The sequence below is a fragment of the Asterias rubens genome, chromosome 11 (genome assembly GCF_902459465.1).
Source record: "Asterias rubens chromosome 11, eAstRub1.3, whole genome shotgun sequence".
Lineage (NCBI taxonomy): Eukaryota > Metazoa > Echinodermata > Asteroidea > Forcipulatida > Asteriidae > Asterias > Asterias rubens.
The window spans coordinates 1,754,213-1,772,282 of record NC_047072.1 but is presented as its reverse complement, the minus strand read 5'-3'; the positions used below and the strand labels follow the sequence as shown (position 1 = coordinate 1,772,282).

Below are 18,070 nucleotides of genomic sequence, written 5' to 3'. Positions count from 1 at the left end.
GTTCCCCAGGATTGTTGAAAAAACTATGGGCATTCTGAACCCTAGTTTTGGAAGTTTTGCTTTAGCAAGCTGAATTGAAACAAGGTCCTCCGAATGCTATGCACATGTTGTTCATTTTTTTGTTATCTGTGTATGTGATCTGAAGTCCTTTAAGTTTCCTGGCAGTGTAAACCCCACAATGCATTTACCACTTTTATCCTCCAGTAATCCTCCCTTTCATACAAGCCATCCTTTGTCCTGACCACTTTACTCTTATTGGTTCATAAGCCACCAATTGTTAACAAATTGGTAACTAAATTTGATTGGCTATAATTTTTCTGGACACCTTCCCTTACCCCTTTCTCCTCTTTGTATTGCTATAAATTGATGTCATCTCCCACCGGTGATGTGTGTTTACTGTTGCTAATGTTTTGAATTTGTATTACGTTCATCAGTTTATCCGTTTGCAAAATGTCAAAGTTCAGTGACAATGGCCAACTGCCTGCTGGCCAACTTGTGACGTCAATATTTGCTTCACATTTGCATTTGCAGGAAGTATGAACAGGGCTTTAATTGGGGTATGCATCACACAACTTATTTCACAGGGTTTAGCCATGATTGGTTGGCAAAGGAAACAAAACCCAGCACCCTACTCAAGGCCTCACAACACCTGCCTCCCAGAACAAGGTAACCAAATACTAAGCAAGAATATCAAAGTAGATTCTGCATCTTTACAACCCACAGGGAAAATTGCAAGAGAATAGTTAAAGGCAGTGGACACTGTTGGTAATTACTCAAAATAATTGTTAGCATAAAAACTAACTTGGTAATAGCAATGGGGAGCTGTTGATGAGAAACGGCTCCCTCTGAAGTAACCTAGTTTTTGAGAAAGAGGTAATTTCTCACTCAAATAATAAAAGACCTCAGCTGAAGCCTTCTATTGTGCATATGAAAGCACACAAAGTATTGCAATAAGGGTGTTTGTTTTTTCTTTCATTATTCTCTTGCAAATTTGATGACCAATTGAGTCCAAATTTTCTCAGATTTGTTATTTTATGCAAACGTGTATGTTAAGTTACACCAAGTGAGAAGACTGGTCTTTGACAGGACACCAAAACTGTCCAGAGCCTTTAAGTTGTCAAATTCCGTTAGTCCCTAAGAGTTAGGATTAATTAGTCCTTTAGGACTAGTCCTAAGAGATGTTAAAAACTTAAGGCTGGACGTTAGGTGAGACTTTTGATAGTCTTAACTCTTCGCGGAATCCAACCGAGTGCCTTTAACAGTCCGAGCTAAATTAATATCAAGGCAACTTGACGTATATATAAAAAAAAAAAACATCGGGAGTCGTTTCTCCAAACTCCAGGGGGCAAACCCTACATGGAGCTAGAACGCTAACAGATAAACAGGATGTGAAAGGGCGACTTCAATGAGGTTTTAACTTCATCATGATGACGTAGAGGACAGCGCTGATTCAATATCGTCATGGAAACTTGACCGTTTGTGTTTGGGCAAGGTGTTTTATATTTAAGAAAAATGTTGTCACCTTTTGGGGGAATCTGAGAAAGGCAGTGGGTCAGGACCTATAGACTGACTGATAGAGGTCAGGATAGTTCAAGCAGTGGGAGGCTCAGGAATATGCTGGGTATATAGGTGAATAACAAAATTAAAGACACTGGACACTATTGGTACATGTAACTGTTAAAGACCAGTCTTTTCACTTGGTGTATCTCAACATATGCAAAAAAATTACAAACCTGTGTAAATTTGAACTCAATTGGTTGTCAAAGTTGCGAGATAATAATGGAAGAAAAAACACGAAGTTGTGTGCTTTCAGATGCTTGATTTTGCTACCTAAAAATCAAATTCTGAGGTCTCGAAATCAAACTCGTGGAAAATTACTTCTTTCTCAAAAACTAAGTTACTTCAGAGGGAGCCGTTTCTCATAACGTTTTTTTACTATCAAAAGCACTCCATTGCTTGTTGCTAAAAAATAATTTTGAGTAATTACCAACAGTCTCCACTGCCTTTAAACAAGTAACGGAGAGCTGTTGAGAGTAAATAAACATTATGAGAAACTTAGCCCCCTCTGAAGTAAAGTAGTTTTTGAGAAAGAGGTTACTTCTCACTCAAATATCAAAAGACTTCAGGAAGCCTTTCTCAGGCATCTGAAAGCAGACAATTCCTTTCTTTTTTTTCATTATTCTCTTGCAACTTTGATGACCAATTGATTAAAAATGTTCATTCATTTGTTATTTTATGCAGTGATTGCAGGGAATTTAGATTATTACTCAAAATAATTGGCAGCATAAAAACTTAATTGGTGACGAGCAATTGCGAGAGCTGTTGATAGTATAACACATTGTGAGAAATGGCTCACTCTATATAAGGTGACATACATGTAGTTTTTGAGAAACAGGTAAATTCTCACTCAAATATTAAACTAATTCAGCCTTTCATTAGACATCTACGAGCACACAAACGTGCTCAAGAAGGGTGTGTTTTCTTTCATTATTCTCTTGCAACTTTGATGAGCAATTGATTCCAAATTTTCACAGACCTGATATTTTAAGCATATTGTTGGGGATACACCAAGTGGAAATACTGGTCTTTGACCTCTACCAAAGGTTTCCAGTGTCCTTAAAGACAGTGGACACAATTGGTAGTTGTCAAAGACTAGTCTTCACAGTTGGTGTATCTCAACATATGCATAAAATAACAAACCCGTGCAAATTTGAACTCAATCGGTCGTCGGAGTTGCGAGATAACTGTGAAAGAAAAAAGACACCCTTGTCACATGAAGTTGTGTGCTTTCTGATGCTTGATTTCGAGACCTCAAATTCTAAACTTGAGGTCTCGAAATCAAATTCGTGGAAAATTACTTCTTTCTCAAAAACTACGTCACTTCAGAGGGAGCTACTTCTCACAATGTTTTATACTATCAACCTCTCCCCATTACTCGTAATCAAGAAAGGTTTTATGATGATAATTATTTTGAGTAATTACCAATAGTGTCCACTGCCTTTAACGCACATGTAGGCCCTAAACCTGTAGTTCATTAAAACAGCTTAATACCTAAATCCCAATTATTGCCTATTTTTCCTCTATAAAGCACATTTTTAAAGACGGGATCAGACATTATGTCTGAAGGGTAGCGGAGAGAGGATTAATGTCCAAATTTAAATTCCAGACACGTCAAGAGCAAACGAAAAAAGTTCCTAGATTCCAGATATTAGCTAGCAGCGAGGATGCATGGATTAGATGATTAATAGCGATGGGGGTAACCCACGCAGGACAACGGTTGGCATCCGAGACGAGGTTACGCATTAAATTCAGGGCCTCGAGGTTGGATCGCCTGATCGTCGTAGCAACGTCTGAGGCTGGTGTGATTGTTGATCATGACCAGAAGCCGAAATGGAAACACAACCAACTTCACATCCATGACAACGGCAAACATAAGATGCAGTTTATAGAATGCAGTTTGTTCAGTCCTATTATTACATCATTATTCGATATCTTGCAACTTTGATGATCAATTGAGTCAAAGTTTTCACAGGTTTGTTATTTTATGCATGTTGGGATACACCAAGTGAGAATACTAGTCTGTCGTTCAAAAAGTACCCAAACCTTTAAGGCACTGGAAACATGAGTAATAAAAAAAACTTAACAATGGGCCATATTTTTGACCATGTGAGGGCGCTCTCAATCACTTCCGGGGGTATATTCATTCATACCCAAAACAGTTTTTAAAGATTGGAACACATTACCACCACAGACATCTAATCCATCACAGACAATAAGACTTTTAAAGGAGCCGTTATAATCCACCTCTAAAGCAAATTGAAACTACGGCGCAACAAAAGTGACAGAACGCCTATTAATTTGTGCAGGGCGAATCGCGTGTACCCCCGGAAGTGATAAAAATACTATTTATAGCGCCCTCGCGCTGTCAAAAATAAGGGGCATTAACCCAGAGCTGTTGATACACATGTAGTATAAAACATTGTGAGAAATGGCTACCTCTTAGTAAGTAAGTAATTTTTTTTTTTGAAAAAAAGAATAATAATTCTCACTAAAATATTTGAATTTGAATTTGAGACCTCAGCTGAATTCCAGACCTCAGCTGAGGTCTCGAATTCAAGCATCTGAAACCACACAATTTGTGCGACAAGGGTGTTTTTTTCCCCATTATTTCTTGCAACTTTGAAGACCAATTGAGCTCAAATTTTCACAGGTTTGTTCTTGTATGCATTGTTAAGAGATACACCAAGTAAGACTGGTCTTTGACAATTACCAATAATGTCCAATGTCTTTAAGACACAGACAAGAATGTTTGTCTTGCCCTGGAAATTCATCTATACACTGGCCTAGTGTTGCTCATCAGACGGTGAACCATCGCAAGACTAAATGTGTCCGAAAGCATCTTAGCTACCTATTTACGTGTACCCACTGACAGCAAATAGAGTCCGACGATAGCACGATCCGAAAAAACAATTTATACAAACAGGCGCCGATATTAAACTGTAAAGAATCTAGGTCATTTAATCCACTGCCCTCGTATGAAACAGATGAAGGTTGACAGAGTTAGAACGAATACACCCAAAACAACTCTCTCTCGCCGTCAAGGGGGGGGGGGGAGTCAAGGTGTTTGATAGTCATCTAGAATCGATAGTCACAAGTTAATTAAGGACTAGGCCATTGTTACACCGTGTCTTTGTGTCAACATGCCTCCATTTATACAAGGGTTTTGATTGCTTGATTTGAATGAAATCACCGGCGATGTCTCCGCTGGTGCAATCTGCAAGCCCAGGAGATTGTACGGAAGAATGTAGGCCGGCCAGTGAAGAGCATTGCCCCGGAAATGAAAAATGTATGAATTTGGAGAGGCCCTGGTGGGAATAATTGCTGACAAAATGTCTGAAACAAACTAGGTTCCAGATATTAGGAGGAAAGTTGTCAGGAGATTCTAGGGAAAATAGACTCCAGCGTTGAGCATTTTTATGGTAGATACAATAGACTTTTTTAAAGAGCCAATAAAGGATGATCTCAATATGTCAACTATTACCTTTTTATGGCCAAATAGACATCGCAGATACCGGTTAATAACCATTTTACTCTCAAAAATTTGCATTTAGTAATAAATAACTTGAGTCAAAAATGCACCCGGCCGCGTGGCTTTTTCAGCCGAGAGTCAAAAACATCTTATCTATTATAATGACCCCGGACGCTAGTGACGATTATCCCCTATTGGTTTTGAACACAGTTCTCCAGCTTTGGCATTTCCACACCATATAGCCGCCACTGACGTCACGATTCCTTTGTCGTGCGGGCTTGTTTGACCACACATTTTTCAGAAATTTGGCTTGGAGCGTTCTGGAGAAAAACCCATTTTTACCATGTTTAACGTGAGGTAAGAGACTCAATATTTGAAATCATCCTTTAATGGCTGTTTAAGGTACGGCGGACTAGGAGTGTATTGTTTGGTTTTAAGGATGCATGTACACCAGAAAATTTACCCAAAACCTAATAGTGTTGTAGCATTGTGTCCGCCATATCTCAAAAAGGCTTATACAGACAAATTTACCCAAACCTTATAGTGTTGTAGCATTGTGTCCGCCATATCTCAAAAAGGCTTATGGCCGCGGAAATGAAAAATGGATTTGCATTTGGCGAGGGTGGGACTGATTTTTTGACAAGTTGTCCGCAACTGGGATCCAGATATTAAAATGGGTGCTGGTAGGAGGGCATTTCAAACTTCTAGATCCCTGGAGCTATAAATGGCAAGGAACTTCTGGAAACAGCGCTAGCTGACTTGTTGACTCCAGTCATTCGATTTGGACTTGAGTTGCTTGCTACTTTTTTGACTTTTTACTTCTTGTAACTTCATGAACTTTCAGCAATGTATTGTGACTTTAAAGAAAAAATAGACTTGTTGCAAAAAAATGAATGTGACTTGACTTGGAATTGCAAATAATGACTTGCTGCACTATCGAAATAGATCAAAGAACAGTCCATAGACTACAAGGCTTGCGCAAACACAAAATACTTTGTAAGCATTTGGTTCCCACTTGCTTTGCAAGTTTTCCAAAGAGTAAACACCTTTGATCTCAACTACTTTTGATCTTTGGCTGTGGTCTGTGGTCATAATTGGTTGATGTGGCAGGCTGCAAAGGCGCCCTTGACTGCCTCCTTCGCAATTCAGCTCTTAGCTGCGAGTAAGGATGATTAGCCTCCCAAATTATTAAAGGCGCACTACCTTCAAAGCTCTCAAAGTGTTGCTATTTTTTACTCCTTATACCATACTTGTTAAGAGTACAGAACACTTGCAGGATTAAGAGTACAGATGGTACAGAATGCCTACAGGGTAAAAAATACCATTAATTAAACATATTAAAGCCATTGGACCCTTTCGGTACAGAAAAAAAGAAAAAAAGTTCACAGATTTACAATAACTTACAGGGTTTACAGAAGGTAGTGGTGAAAGACTTCTCTTGAAATATTTGTCCATGAAATGCTTTACTTTTTGAGAAAACAGTAAAAGAATATCAATTCTTGATATCGAGAATTACGGATTTATTTTATTGTCATGACACGGTGAAACGTGCGGATACAAGGGTGGGTTTTCCCGTTATTTTCTCCCGACACCGATGACCGATTGAGCCTAAATTTTCACAGGTTTGTTATTTTATATAATAATAATAAAATAATAATAAGACTTGTAATGCGCACATATCCACCCTGCTGGGTGTTCAAGGCGCAGTAAAAAAAAGAAAAAAAAAAAAAAAAAAAACACAACACAAAGAAAAACAGAAACAACAAAATTAGTCATTGAAAACCTGTGACATAAGAAAAGTTTTGAGAAGAGACTTGAATTTTGCGGTACAAACACAAGATCGAAGATTAAGTGGTAGAGAGTTCCAGATGCGTGGCGCGGCTGAAGAAAAAGACCTGTCACCCCATGAGTGTCGAGACTTGGGTTCAATGAGGAGAAGCATGGAACTTGATCGAAGATTCCTTGATGGAGTGTAAACTTGAAGCAGTTCAGAAATATAGTGGGGAGCCTTGCCATTAAGAGCTTTGTGGACAATGAGCATCAGCTTGAAGATGATTCGTTGAGAGATAGGGAGCCAGTGTAGTTGTTTCAGAATGGGGGTGATAGCACAGGATTTTCTAGACAGTGTCACAATGCGGGCAGCAGTATTTTGGAGCCGTTGAAGTCGGGAAATCTGGTTGTTAGGAAGACTGTAGAGAAGAGCATTGCCGTTGCCAAGACGAGAAGTAACAAATGCGTGAATGACCTTTTCAGTGGCACTTTTGCCCAAGTACTTGCGAATCTTGCGACAAGATCATACATGTATAGATACAAATATAGCAATAGCAAGCTAAGAGTAATATTAACTGCTCTCTAGTGCTGTTTATTACCAAGTCCATTTTTTAATAGATGTTAAATTTGCATCGGGGAAAAATTTTGGGTTTTACCCGTATATAGAAGTTGTGATACACAAAGTGTGGGCCTTGGACAATACTGTTTACCGAAAGGGTCCAATGGCTTTAAAAGAACCACAGATTTGACTTACCGGTCGTAGACCGATGAGAACGCAATCTCTACTCTGCTGTGGCATGTCTATCATGAAAGGCTTGGTGTGGATACTGTTAACGGCTACCTCCTCAGTGTTACCAAAGTCTACATAACGAACCTGAGAAGATTAAAAACAACATCATCAATTAAAAGGCAGTGGACACTATTGATAATTACTCAAAATAATTATTAGCATAAAAACTTACTTGGTAACAAGCAATGGAGAGCTGTTGATAGTATAAAACATTGTGAGAAACGGCTCCCTCTGATGTAACGTAGTTTTCGAGACCTCAGAATTATTTGAGGTCCCGAAATCAAGCATCTGAAAGCACAAAACTTTGTGTGACAGGGTGTTTTGTTTTCCATTATTATCTCACAACTTCGACAACCAATCAACGATCGAGTTCAAATTTTCACAGGTTTGTTATTTTTTGCATATGTTGAGATACACCAAGTGAGAAGAAACAGCATCCTGGAGTACAGTGTGTAGTAATTCTATTTAATTCAATGAAAGATTTTATTTCCATACTCACAGTAAGAAAAGACAAGATCATGTAGATAAAAATATAGTAGTAGCAAGCTAAGAGTAATATTAACTGCTCTCTAGTGCTGTTTATTACCAAATCCATTTTTTAATAGATGTTAAATTTGCATCGGGGATAAATTTTGGGTTTTACCCATACACCGATGTGTGTTAGCGCTGTATACTCGGTACTTTCCCGAGTCTTGTGAAAAAATACCACAGGCATGTTACTCGGGTGGGATTCGAACCCACGACCCTTGCAATTCTAGAGCAGTGTCTTACCCACTAGACTACCGACATTGCCCAGTAGCTAGAGGCAGTTCGAATCCTATGTTTTGGCAGCGGGTACCGCAACGATACATTTTTATGGTCATACTATTTTGACTAAATACAAAAAGCGTGTCGTGGCTGAGCAGTTTAGTTCACTGGACCCAAGCTCTGGTGTTGTCAGCAGCAGAGTGTGGATTTTAATTAATACCTGGTCATGACACTTTTGCCCTTAAAGGCAGAGGACACTATTGGTAATTACTCAAAATAATTATTAGCAGAAAACCTTACTTGGTAACGAGTAATGGGGAGAGGTTAATGGTATAAAACATTGTGAGAAATGGCTCCCTCTGAAGTGACGTAGTTTTCGAGAAAGAAGTAATTTTCCACGCATTTGATTTCGAGACCTCAGGTTTGGAATTTGAGGTCTCAAAATCAAGCATATGAAAGCACACAACTTCGTGTGACAAGGGTGTTTGTGTCTTTCATAGTTATCTCGGAACTCCGACGACCAATCGAGCTCAAATTTTCACAGGTTTGTTATTTTATGCATATGTTGAGATACAGCAAGTGAGAAGACTGGTCTTTGACAATTACCAATAGTGTCCACTGGCTTTAAGCAAAGGGGCTTTATCAATAATTGCTTCGTAAAAAGTTGGAATGTAGTGCATTCTTCTCTACCAGCTAGGCTACTAGTGGATAATTCCCAAGTCTACATGTACATGTACATGTATGTATACATCCTTATGGACTGTCAATCAATCAATCAACCGCAGTGACAGTAGGGTCAGTCGCACTGATCTCCTGTGTCCACGTCCTACAGCCTCACGCCACATGTTGGCGGTTTCGCTAGGCCGGCCAAGTTGTTTGGCCCAGGATGATCAAGCTTTTTTAGCTGGGATGTTGTCAGGTAGGCGAGCGACATGACCGAAAAGGGCAGAGCGGCGGCGTTGAATTAGTTGGTTGGTGGTGGGCAGACATGTGCTTTGGGTGACCTCACTGATGCCGATAATTTATCGTTGACACCTCATGTGGAACGATTCTAGACGATTGAGGTCAGATTTGAGGAGGGTAAAATTGCATCCTCCCCGGCGGGGAATCGAACCCCTGTCTCCTGAGTAACGGTCAGAGATACTTACCACTATACTACCGAGAATACAATGTAGGTGATAAGGCCGTGCCAGTTGTGATACATGTTGTCCGTAGCCCAAATCAGCAGAGTGTTGCAACCCTCACTTTAAAGTGGCCATCTGGCCTTGTGATATGTAATGGTTGGCAATTTCTCATCCCTTTAACCTTTATTGTTAATCTTACAGAATTGGGTTGCGCTCTGATTTTTTTCCCTTTCATAATTTCTAACAATTCTTCACAATTAGGCCTCGCTGTGATTTGATGCTGTGCATTGAAACGACAATCGATGGAATGGAGTTAAAAATGATGTCTTTGAAAGTAAGGCACAATGGCTCATTGTCTCGGTCAATTTATCGCCACACAAAGACGGCACTACATCGATAAACAGAGAGGGCCCTGGAATCCAATCAACCAATCTCATCGGACAACAAAATGAGAATGGCCGGTAGCCATGACAACCAGATGATCCATCTGTCCACATTTCTATTCCGAGTCACAGGGGGGAAAATCCCTTGTGCCTTTGCCACCAAAACGACAGGGTAAAAAACTCTGCAGTTACACAGACCCCTTAATTGTAAGTTTGACATTCACTGCCGCAAAACAAGATTGTGGTAAAATTTGATGGAGTTGTACTCGTCAAGACCAAGTATTTTTTTTTACCTAATGGATCTGGGATTATGTTTGGTGATGCACTTAACTTCCAATACACATGTAGAATGAGCTTTTTAAGGAAAGTGAACAGAAATTGCAAATCTCTAACTTCACGTTAAAATGGTGTTAAACCCCATGTTCTTTTTTACTGGTGACTGATTGAGCTTAAACTTTCGGAGGACCCAGGCGGATGCTATTTGTATAAATTGGGTCGCTTGAAATGTGCATTCTGGTCTTTGACAGTTACTAATGTTGTGTGTGTGCTATCCTAAGAGGTGTACAATTTTGAGTGAAAAGTTTATGGTTAAATTGACTATATTGAAAATGCAGATATGGAACAAAAAAGTAGGTTTTTATGTTTAGAAAATCCATGATTTCAGTTCCATGATTTCAAATCCTTAGACTACAACTACAAAGTTTATGGTATCAATATATATTTGGTTTGTGGTAACACCATGTGTGTATCTACTTACCAGGTAGAGTTTGTTCTTAGAGAACTGTCTTCCTTAATTCTAATACCGCGGAGAAGATTGTTAGGGTGTTCCGGAGACTTCTCAGTTTATGGTATCACCGTGGAACAATTTCAGGTACTGAACATCTTTGGTAAATGTAAAACACCAATATTCTCATTGGTGTAGCCCAACGTTATGCATAAAATAACAAATCTGTGACAATTTGGACTCAATTGGCCATCAAAGTTTCAAGAAAATAATTTAAGAGAAAAACACCCTTGTTGCACACATTTGTTTGCTTTCAGATGCCTAAAAAGGGGTTCCATGCCTGAAGTCTATAAATATATTGAATCAAAAAATAATTACCCCTATCTCAAAAAAACTACATTACTTCAGAGGGATCCGATTCTCACGATGTTTCATACTTTCAACAGCTCTCCATTGCTCATTACCAAGTAAGTTGTTATGCTAGGAATTGTTGAGTAATTACCAACAGTGTCCAGTGCCTTTAATGAATGACCAAGATTAATTATTTTGATTTTACAAAACAAAAAGTAGGATTTGAACTGCCTCTAGCTACTGCCTCTATAGTGCTTACACTATAATATATGTATAGTGCTTACACACATCGGTGAATATAGGTCAAAAACCAAACTTATTATCCTTTATCCCGATGCAAATTCCCATTAACCAAGATTGATTAAGCTATTAATGCGCACACCTTAATGGCCATTAGCCCTCAATGCATTTTAATACCGTTCTTTTTAACGGGAGTGCATGCGTAAATACACGTGCCTACACATCCCAGCGTTGTCAATTACTAGGGTCAATGGACTCATTGTGTGGACGCAACGACACGCTGCAAACCCACCTGATCCCAGTCCAGAAGGAAAAAGACAATCATACTGCCCTCGTTATACTGTGTTTATGAAGATCAAACATGATGCTTCTGGGCCGAGCTGGCCACTAATACCCCCCCCCCCCCCCCCCCCCCCCCCCGCCTCGGTTCAGATTTCCAGCCCTCGTTAGCTTGAAACGATTAGCCGGATCTCGGAGGGGAAAACTCTCTCGGGATGGAATGTTACAGAGATGTAAAGGATGTGCTCAGCTCGGCGGATTCAGGTTTCGCTGCACAGGTAACCGAGCTGGTATCCATTTTATTGGTGAGTGGCACTTTTACGCAGCGTACGAGCGGTGGGAGTTACGGTGGGATGAGGAGGGTGAATTGCACACGTCACTTCATCTTACCTCTAGCCTAGATTCTTCTAAACACAACAGGAATGCCGGGAAGCGATCGTCTTCATTTTCATAAGGCGGGTAAACTGTCGTTTGAAGACGATACCCTGACTTGGAGGGTAGTGCACTGGAGTTTTATCATTGAACATGTTGAAAGGGCAAGGCCATTTTCATTTTGCAAAGGGCACTATTGGACAATCTTAAAGTCAATTGGAAACTTTTGAAAGGCACCCATTAAGGCCAAGATCAGGGGCAACAGAGGCCACGGTATCCTGACTTAGAGGGTAGTGCACTGGCAGACTGACAGGCCTGGAGTTTAATCTTTGAAAGGGCAAGGCCATTTTCGTTTTGCAAAGGGCACTGCCAGTCAATGGGAAACTTTTCAAAGACAGTGAGGCCAAGACCAAGGGCAACAAAGGCAATGGTACCCTGGTTGGAGGATAGTGCACCGACAGACTGACAGGCCTCGAGCTTCATTATTGAACATTATGAAAGGGCAAGGCCATTTTCAATTTGGAATGGCATTTCCCATGGAAAATCTCAAAGTCAGTGGGAAACTTTTGAAAGACACCGAGGCCAAAACCAAGGGCAACAGAGGGCAATGGTACCCTGGTTGGAGGATAGTGCACCGACAGACTGACAGGCCACGAGCTTCATTATTGAACATTATGAAAGGGCAAGGCCATTTTCAATTTGGAATGGCATTTCCCATGGAAAATCTCAAAGTCAGTGGGAAACTTTTGAAAGACACCGAGGCCAAAACCAAGGGCAACAGAGGGCAATGGTACCCTGAGTTGGAGGGAAGTGCACTGACGGACTAAAACAGGCCTCATTTTTGAACATTATGAAAGGGCAAGGCCATTTTCATTTTGCAATAACACTTCCAATGGAAAATCTTAAAGTCAATGGGAAACTTATGAAGGCCACAAAGAACAAGACCAGGGACAATGGAGGGCATGGCCTCAGTGGCATGCACAAAAAGGCCTAGTCTGGCATACAGTTACGGTAAAAATACGAAACTGCTTACGACAGACTCAAACTAAAAGAGTAATCTTTTATTACGTATACCCTCTTCCATCCACCATTCTCTAGAATGACACGCTGATAGTTATTTCCATGACAACACCGACAATCAGCAAAAGCAACAATATTAAAATTTCATCTTACAACTCATGATGACGTATGTTTGTACCTGTGGCGATTGTTGATTTTCAACAGTCTACCAATTCCCTCAAGAACGCACGCCATAAAATCAATTTTAATGAAAATATATAAAAATAGTATTGACCGTTGTGGCTCTCAGAGATCAACAACAGAGCACCAAGATTACTAGTATACACATGCCAGTCAATATGTGTTTTATAACACAGCTCGGTCTTAAAATGTCAAATAAGAACAGAAAAAGGAATTTTTGATTTTTGTTTGTTCACGGTTCAAGTCAAGAGAGGGTGCTGTTACCGCGGGCACTATTTGCAAAGACTAGTGCCCGCTCTGGTACTATTCCTGCAAAACACGCGCGCGCAATCACTAGCCTGTATGAGTTCATCCCACGTGACCGTGTTTCAGCCAACCAGAATACAGAACAAGCAAGAGGTGTGTTATAATCATTGCTATTTTAAGGAGAAAACAAAATTTCAAATGGAAGAAAAATTTCCAGCCACATTCAATGAGTGAATCGAAACCCAGTCCCAAAGTTTTTCAAAAAGGCAAGAAAATCACTAGTGATCATTTATGTACAGTCACCAGTCAGCTGATTATTTCATCATTCGCTACAAAACAGACAAGGCCGACTATTGACTTTGCCCTCAATATAACTGCTCTTCCCCCACCACCCACACGGTTCTGCCAAGGATTTCTTTAGTCATGTTAGTGGTGGTAAAATGTCTCCCTTGAAACCATTGCGAGATGGATCAGTGTCATAGTAGATCAATATAAATAGACTCAAATCATAGAAGCGCTCAGAATAAATGGCTTTGGATACCATTTTTACTGGACCCGTTGTTACATTTCATTGAAAACCTTTATAAGGAAATTGCAAGGGTAATTTGAAATGTTAAACATGTGTGGTGGTTTGAAACAGGGAATTCTTCCATTCATGTGTGGTTTGGGAATCCTGAGTGTCCGGCGGGTTTTCTGGCACGGACCACTGTGGGCAAAACACTGCACTCAGGCTTGATACTTCAAGGAGGCACTGAAGGTGTTTGCCTCCATGCCCCTGGTCAACGCCTTCATGCCTTAAAAATGTTCCAGTAGGAATTTACATTTTCCTCATAGGATTCCCTTTACCAACAAGAAAACGCCTTGATGGCCTTGTCCTTTCAAAAACAAAGCATGTCTAATGACCACCTACATGTACCGTCCAGATGTTATTATTATCCAATAATCCATGGCAGGGGCAGGCAGTGGCATTAAGATCATTGATATGCAGACAAAAATCTCTCCAAACTCATTAAAAAAACAACGTCTTTTATTAAATTTTAATTGATCCTGCCACAAACGTTTAGAATTAACCGCCTCAGAGCGGGAAAAGCTAATGTGGAAGTCAAGGATAGTAAAGATGTGTTTTTAATTTCCGCTCTCCAGGCTAGGGCTGATTTTAATTACGACAACCAAATGGCAAAAATCATTATGACGTGATCATTGTATTAGGTACAAAAACACTGCCATTAATGGATCAAAATAAACAAAGTAAGCCCCACTTCATCCATAAATTTGTTTTCCTAGAGTTGCGTGGAATTATTCTCCCAGAAAACAATTTTTGTAGTAATTTTGTTGTCCTGAATAATATTAGACAGTGATTCTGTTTCAAAATGAAAAACATACACATACAGACAATGCACAATATAAATATAATAACAATTGTTGTCGATTGCTGATGGACGTGAGATATTGTCAAGGAACATTTTCTGTGGTGGAATTTGAACCTGCGACCTTCGGATTAAAGACGGTGGACACTGTTGGTAATTGTCAAAGACCAGTCTTCTCACTTGGTGTATCTCAACATATGGATAAAATAACAAACCTGTGAAAATTAGAGCTCAATTGGTCTTCGAAGTTACAAGATACATGTAATAAAGAAAGAAAAAAACACCCTTGTCATACTACAACGTACATTACTTCAGAGGGAGCCGTTTCTCACAATGTTTCATATTATCAACCTCTCCTCATTACTCGTTACCAAGTAAGGTTTTATGCTAATAATTATTTTGAGTAATTACCAATAGTGTCCACTGCCTTCAACATGTTCAACAGGCTGGCACTCTACCAGTGTCCAACTCAAACATTTAGCCTTTATGTTATAGAGATCTCCAAGGACAAAATCCTTGTGCGCCAGGGGTGCTAGTCAGAAGCCTACAACCTGCCGTGTAGCCAGGGATCACACCAACGTTTATGATGGACAGGGGATGTGACTTTTTATTCAAACCTCGCTCTGGTCAATTTGTCTTCTTTTCACTACAAACGTGTCCCGAATAATGCCCTGTTTAAAATTATGCAATAACAAATTCGGTTAAAAAACACTGTGGGTTTGGCCAGTACGTAAAAATTAAAAATGATACTACAAAATAAATCAAAATAAGAATCTCTGCAAAAACCAAAGCAAAACTTGCATTGAGGTTGCAGAATGTTAATAACAATGCTCGAGGAAATTTATATAGCACTTTTAAACATTGTTTAGACGCGTCTTTGTATGCTTTTTCAGTAAGAAATGTTGTTCTGCTCCCAGGCAGAATCCCCCCAAATTATTATTAACATCACTCGAGGAAATTCATATACAGCACTTTTAAACATTGTAACAAAGCGTCATACGCTGTTTGAGCAAGACACTTAAAGGCAGTGGACACTATTGGTAATTACTCAAAATAATTATTCGCATAAAACCTTTCTTGGTGACAAGTAATGGGGAGAGGTTGGTGGTATAAGACATTGTGAGAAACAGCTCCCTCTGAAGTGCCATAGTTTTGGAGAAAGAAGTAATTTTCCACGAATTTGATTTCGAGACCTCAAGTTTAGAACTTGAGGTCTCGAAATCAACCATCTAAACGCACACAACTTCGTGTGACAAGGATGTTTTCTTCTTTCATTATTATCTCGCAACTTTGATGACCGATTGAGCTCAAATTTTCACAGCTTTGTTATTTTATGCATATGTTGAGATACACCAACTGTGAAGGCTAGTCTTTGACAATTACCAATAGTGTCCACTGCCTTTAACCATGCTTCTCTCCACCCAGGGGTAAATGGGTATCTGCGAGGGCAGAGATGGTTCTTGTGATTGATTTAGCCGAGTAGTGCATATTTGTTGCACAGGCTGTATATACTCCCCAGGGGGCTGAGACGGTTTGAGGATGGAGATAAATGGCCCAGTGACTAGGAGTAATAATGTTCATGGGACATGAGCGTCAGGCTTGACAAACGCCAGCGTCAAATAATTCCTAGCCACTTTTACTTGATTTGATTGATAACTCAGCCACAAGGCGTGTCATTATTGTTGTTATTTATTAGTTTTGATAAATTGCTATGATGAATTTTTCAGAGTTTATTAAAGGGTTTGGGTACTGCATGTATTTGTATGACAAAAAAACATAAACAGGTTTACATGTACGTGTATATTAAACCTACATTTTTTTTACTTCCAAAGTGTGGCTCATGTAAACAGATATTAGCTTTAAATGCCCCCAAACTTTGAGCAATGTAACAATAAGTATTGTTTGAAGCTTTGCATGGTGTGGACAAATGGGAAGAAACTATAAAATCATAGGTAACTTGCAGGTACATCTAACCAATATATAAATCACGTTTCGCACACTATACTCTGCTCGTCTTCAGAAGAAAGCTCTCTTCATTCATAACAGTACGTGTCATACTGTTAGTCTTCCCAGGTGGAATGTACTGGCAATAGTGTCCCCTGCTTTAAGGTATTGACCAGCAGCATGGTGTAGCAAAACCATTCCTCAGAGGGCAACGCCACCGCATCTACATGTATTACCGCTAGTCCCCAAGGGTTGATAGAATGAAGGTATTAAATTTCCACACCCATCAAGTCACCATCTACTGATAGTATAAATCCCCCCCTGCCAATCAATGATGAGCAAAAAGACCATTGGCAGTATCCACCTTTTTGTCGATTATGTTTCCTCAGTGTTGGGTGGGTGGACATTTTCTATTTGTACCCCCTCCCCTGATACCCTTGAAGCAGGTGGATTTCATTTGTAGAAACAGTGCTGGATTTTGTTTGTCTTCTCGAAAGGTTAGTCGACCCCCCCCCCCCCCCCCCCCTTCAATCAACATCATAACTACTATTCTACACGTAGGTGTTCAAACTCAGAGCCGTCTACTAGATCATAATAAATAAAGTCGCCAGAATTCAATGATTTTTTGGTGTGGATGCTACGATGAAATATATGATTAATGGCTTTTGAGCTATCATAAAAGAGCCCTTTGCATATAGTCCTAAATATTTGCTCCCTTTTTTCAGTTGTGTGTAATTGTATCACACTGCTATTCTAATGCTTTTAAAGACCTGCTTGAACGAAAATGTCAAGTCGTGAACTTTGCTGAATTCCACTTAAAATGTTTTCGATGAATAAGGAAATCGATTCATATGATCATAAATAGGTTTCAATTGTGTAAAAAAACAATCATTTTGTATGCCCTTATCCAGAGCTTTTCTGCGAGATTTGCGAAAAGCCCCGTTACGTAATCACTCTGCAGCGTGGATGTATAACAAAGCAAACTCCCACAAATGACGTCAGCGGCATTGTCCTTTGACGCCCGCTCTCAACGGCAGAAGTGTTTTTAGTTTTTCCAAAAACCTTTAGGTAGGGGCCTGATTTTTGAATCGATAATTACGAAAAGTTCAGAAGTGTACACATATCAAAATTACATTAAAATGGTGAACAAGTGCATTATAAACAAGTAATAATACCATTTCTGTTAAAAACATTCCGCTCAGGTAGCTGTTTAATAATTTTTAATGACCGTTTTTGGAATCTGTAGGCTACATTTTGACCTTTAGCCGGATAGCAGAACTTTTTTTAAGCAAACCAATGAAGGGTTGAGGTACTTTTACGACAACAAGTGTAAGTTTATCTGTGGCATTTGTGTTTTGTGTCGTAAAATGAAAGTATCCATAATGATTGTCCAACTGAAAGGGTTGCTTAGCCGTTGCAATAGTTCTCCCCCTGGTTCAAGGTTTAAGGCTCGATTATTTTCCACAAACCCAAAAATAAAAGACACTATCACTCAAGAGCGATC

General features: G+C 39.7%; 1 protein-coding gene across 1 annotated transcript in view; it reads right to left on the bottom strand.

Moving 5' to 3' along the window:
* Nucleotides 1-18,070, bottom strand: part of LOC117296616 (tudor domain-containing protein 1-like) — a 60,417-nt gene that overhangs the window by 23,665 nt on the left and 18,682 nt on the right. Inside the window, exon 6 of the mRNA XM_033779637.1 lies at nt 7,554-7,673. Coding sequence (XP_033635528.1) covers nt 7,554-7,673 — 120 coding nt within the window. The remainder of the gene's footprint in view (nt 1-7,553; nt 7,674-18,070) is intronic.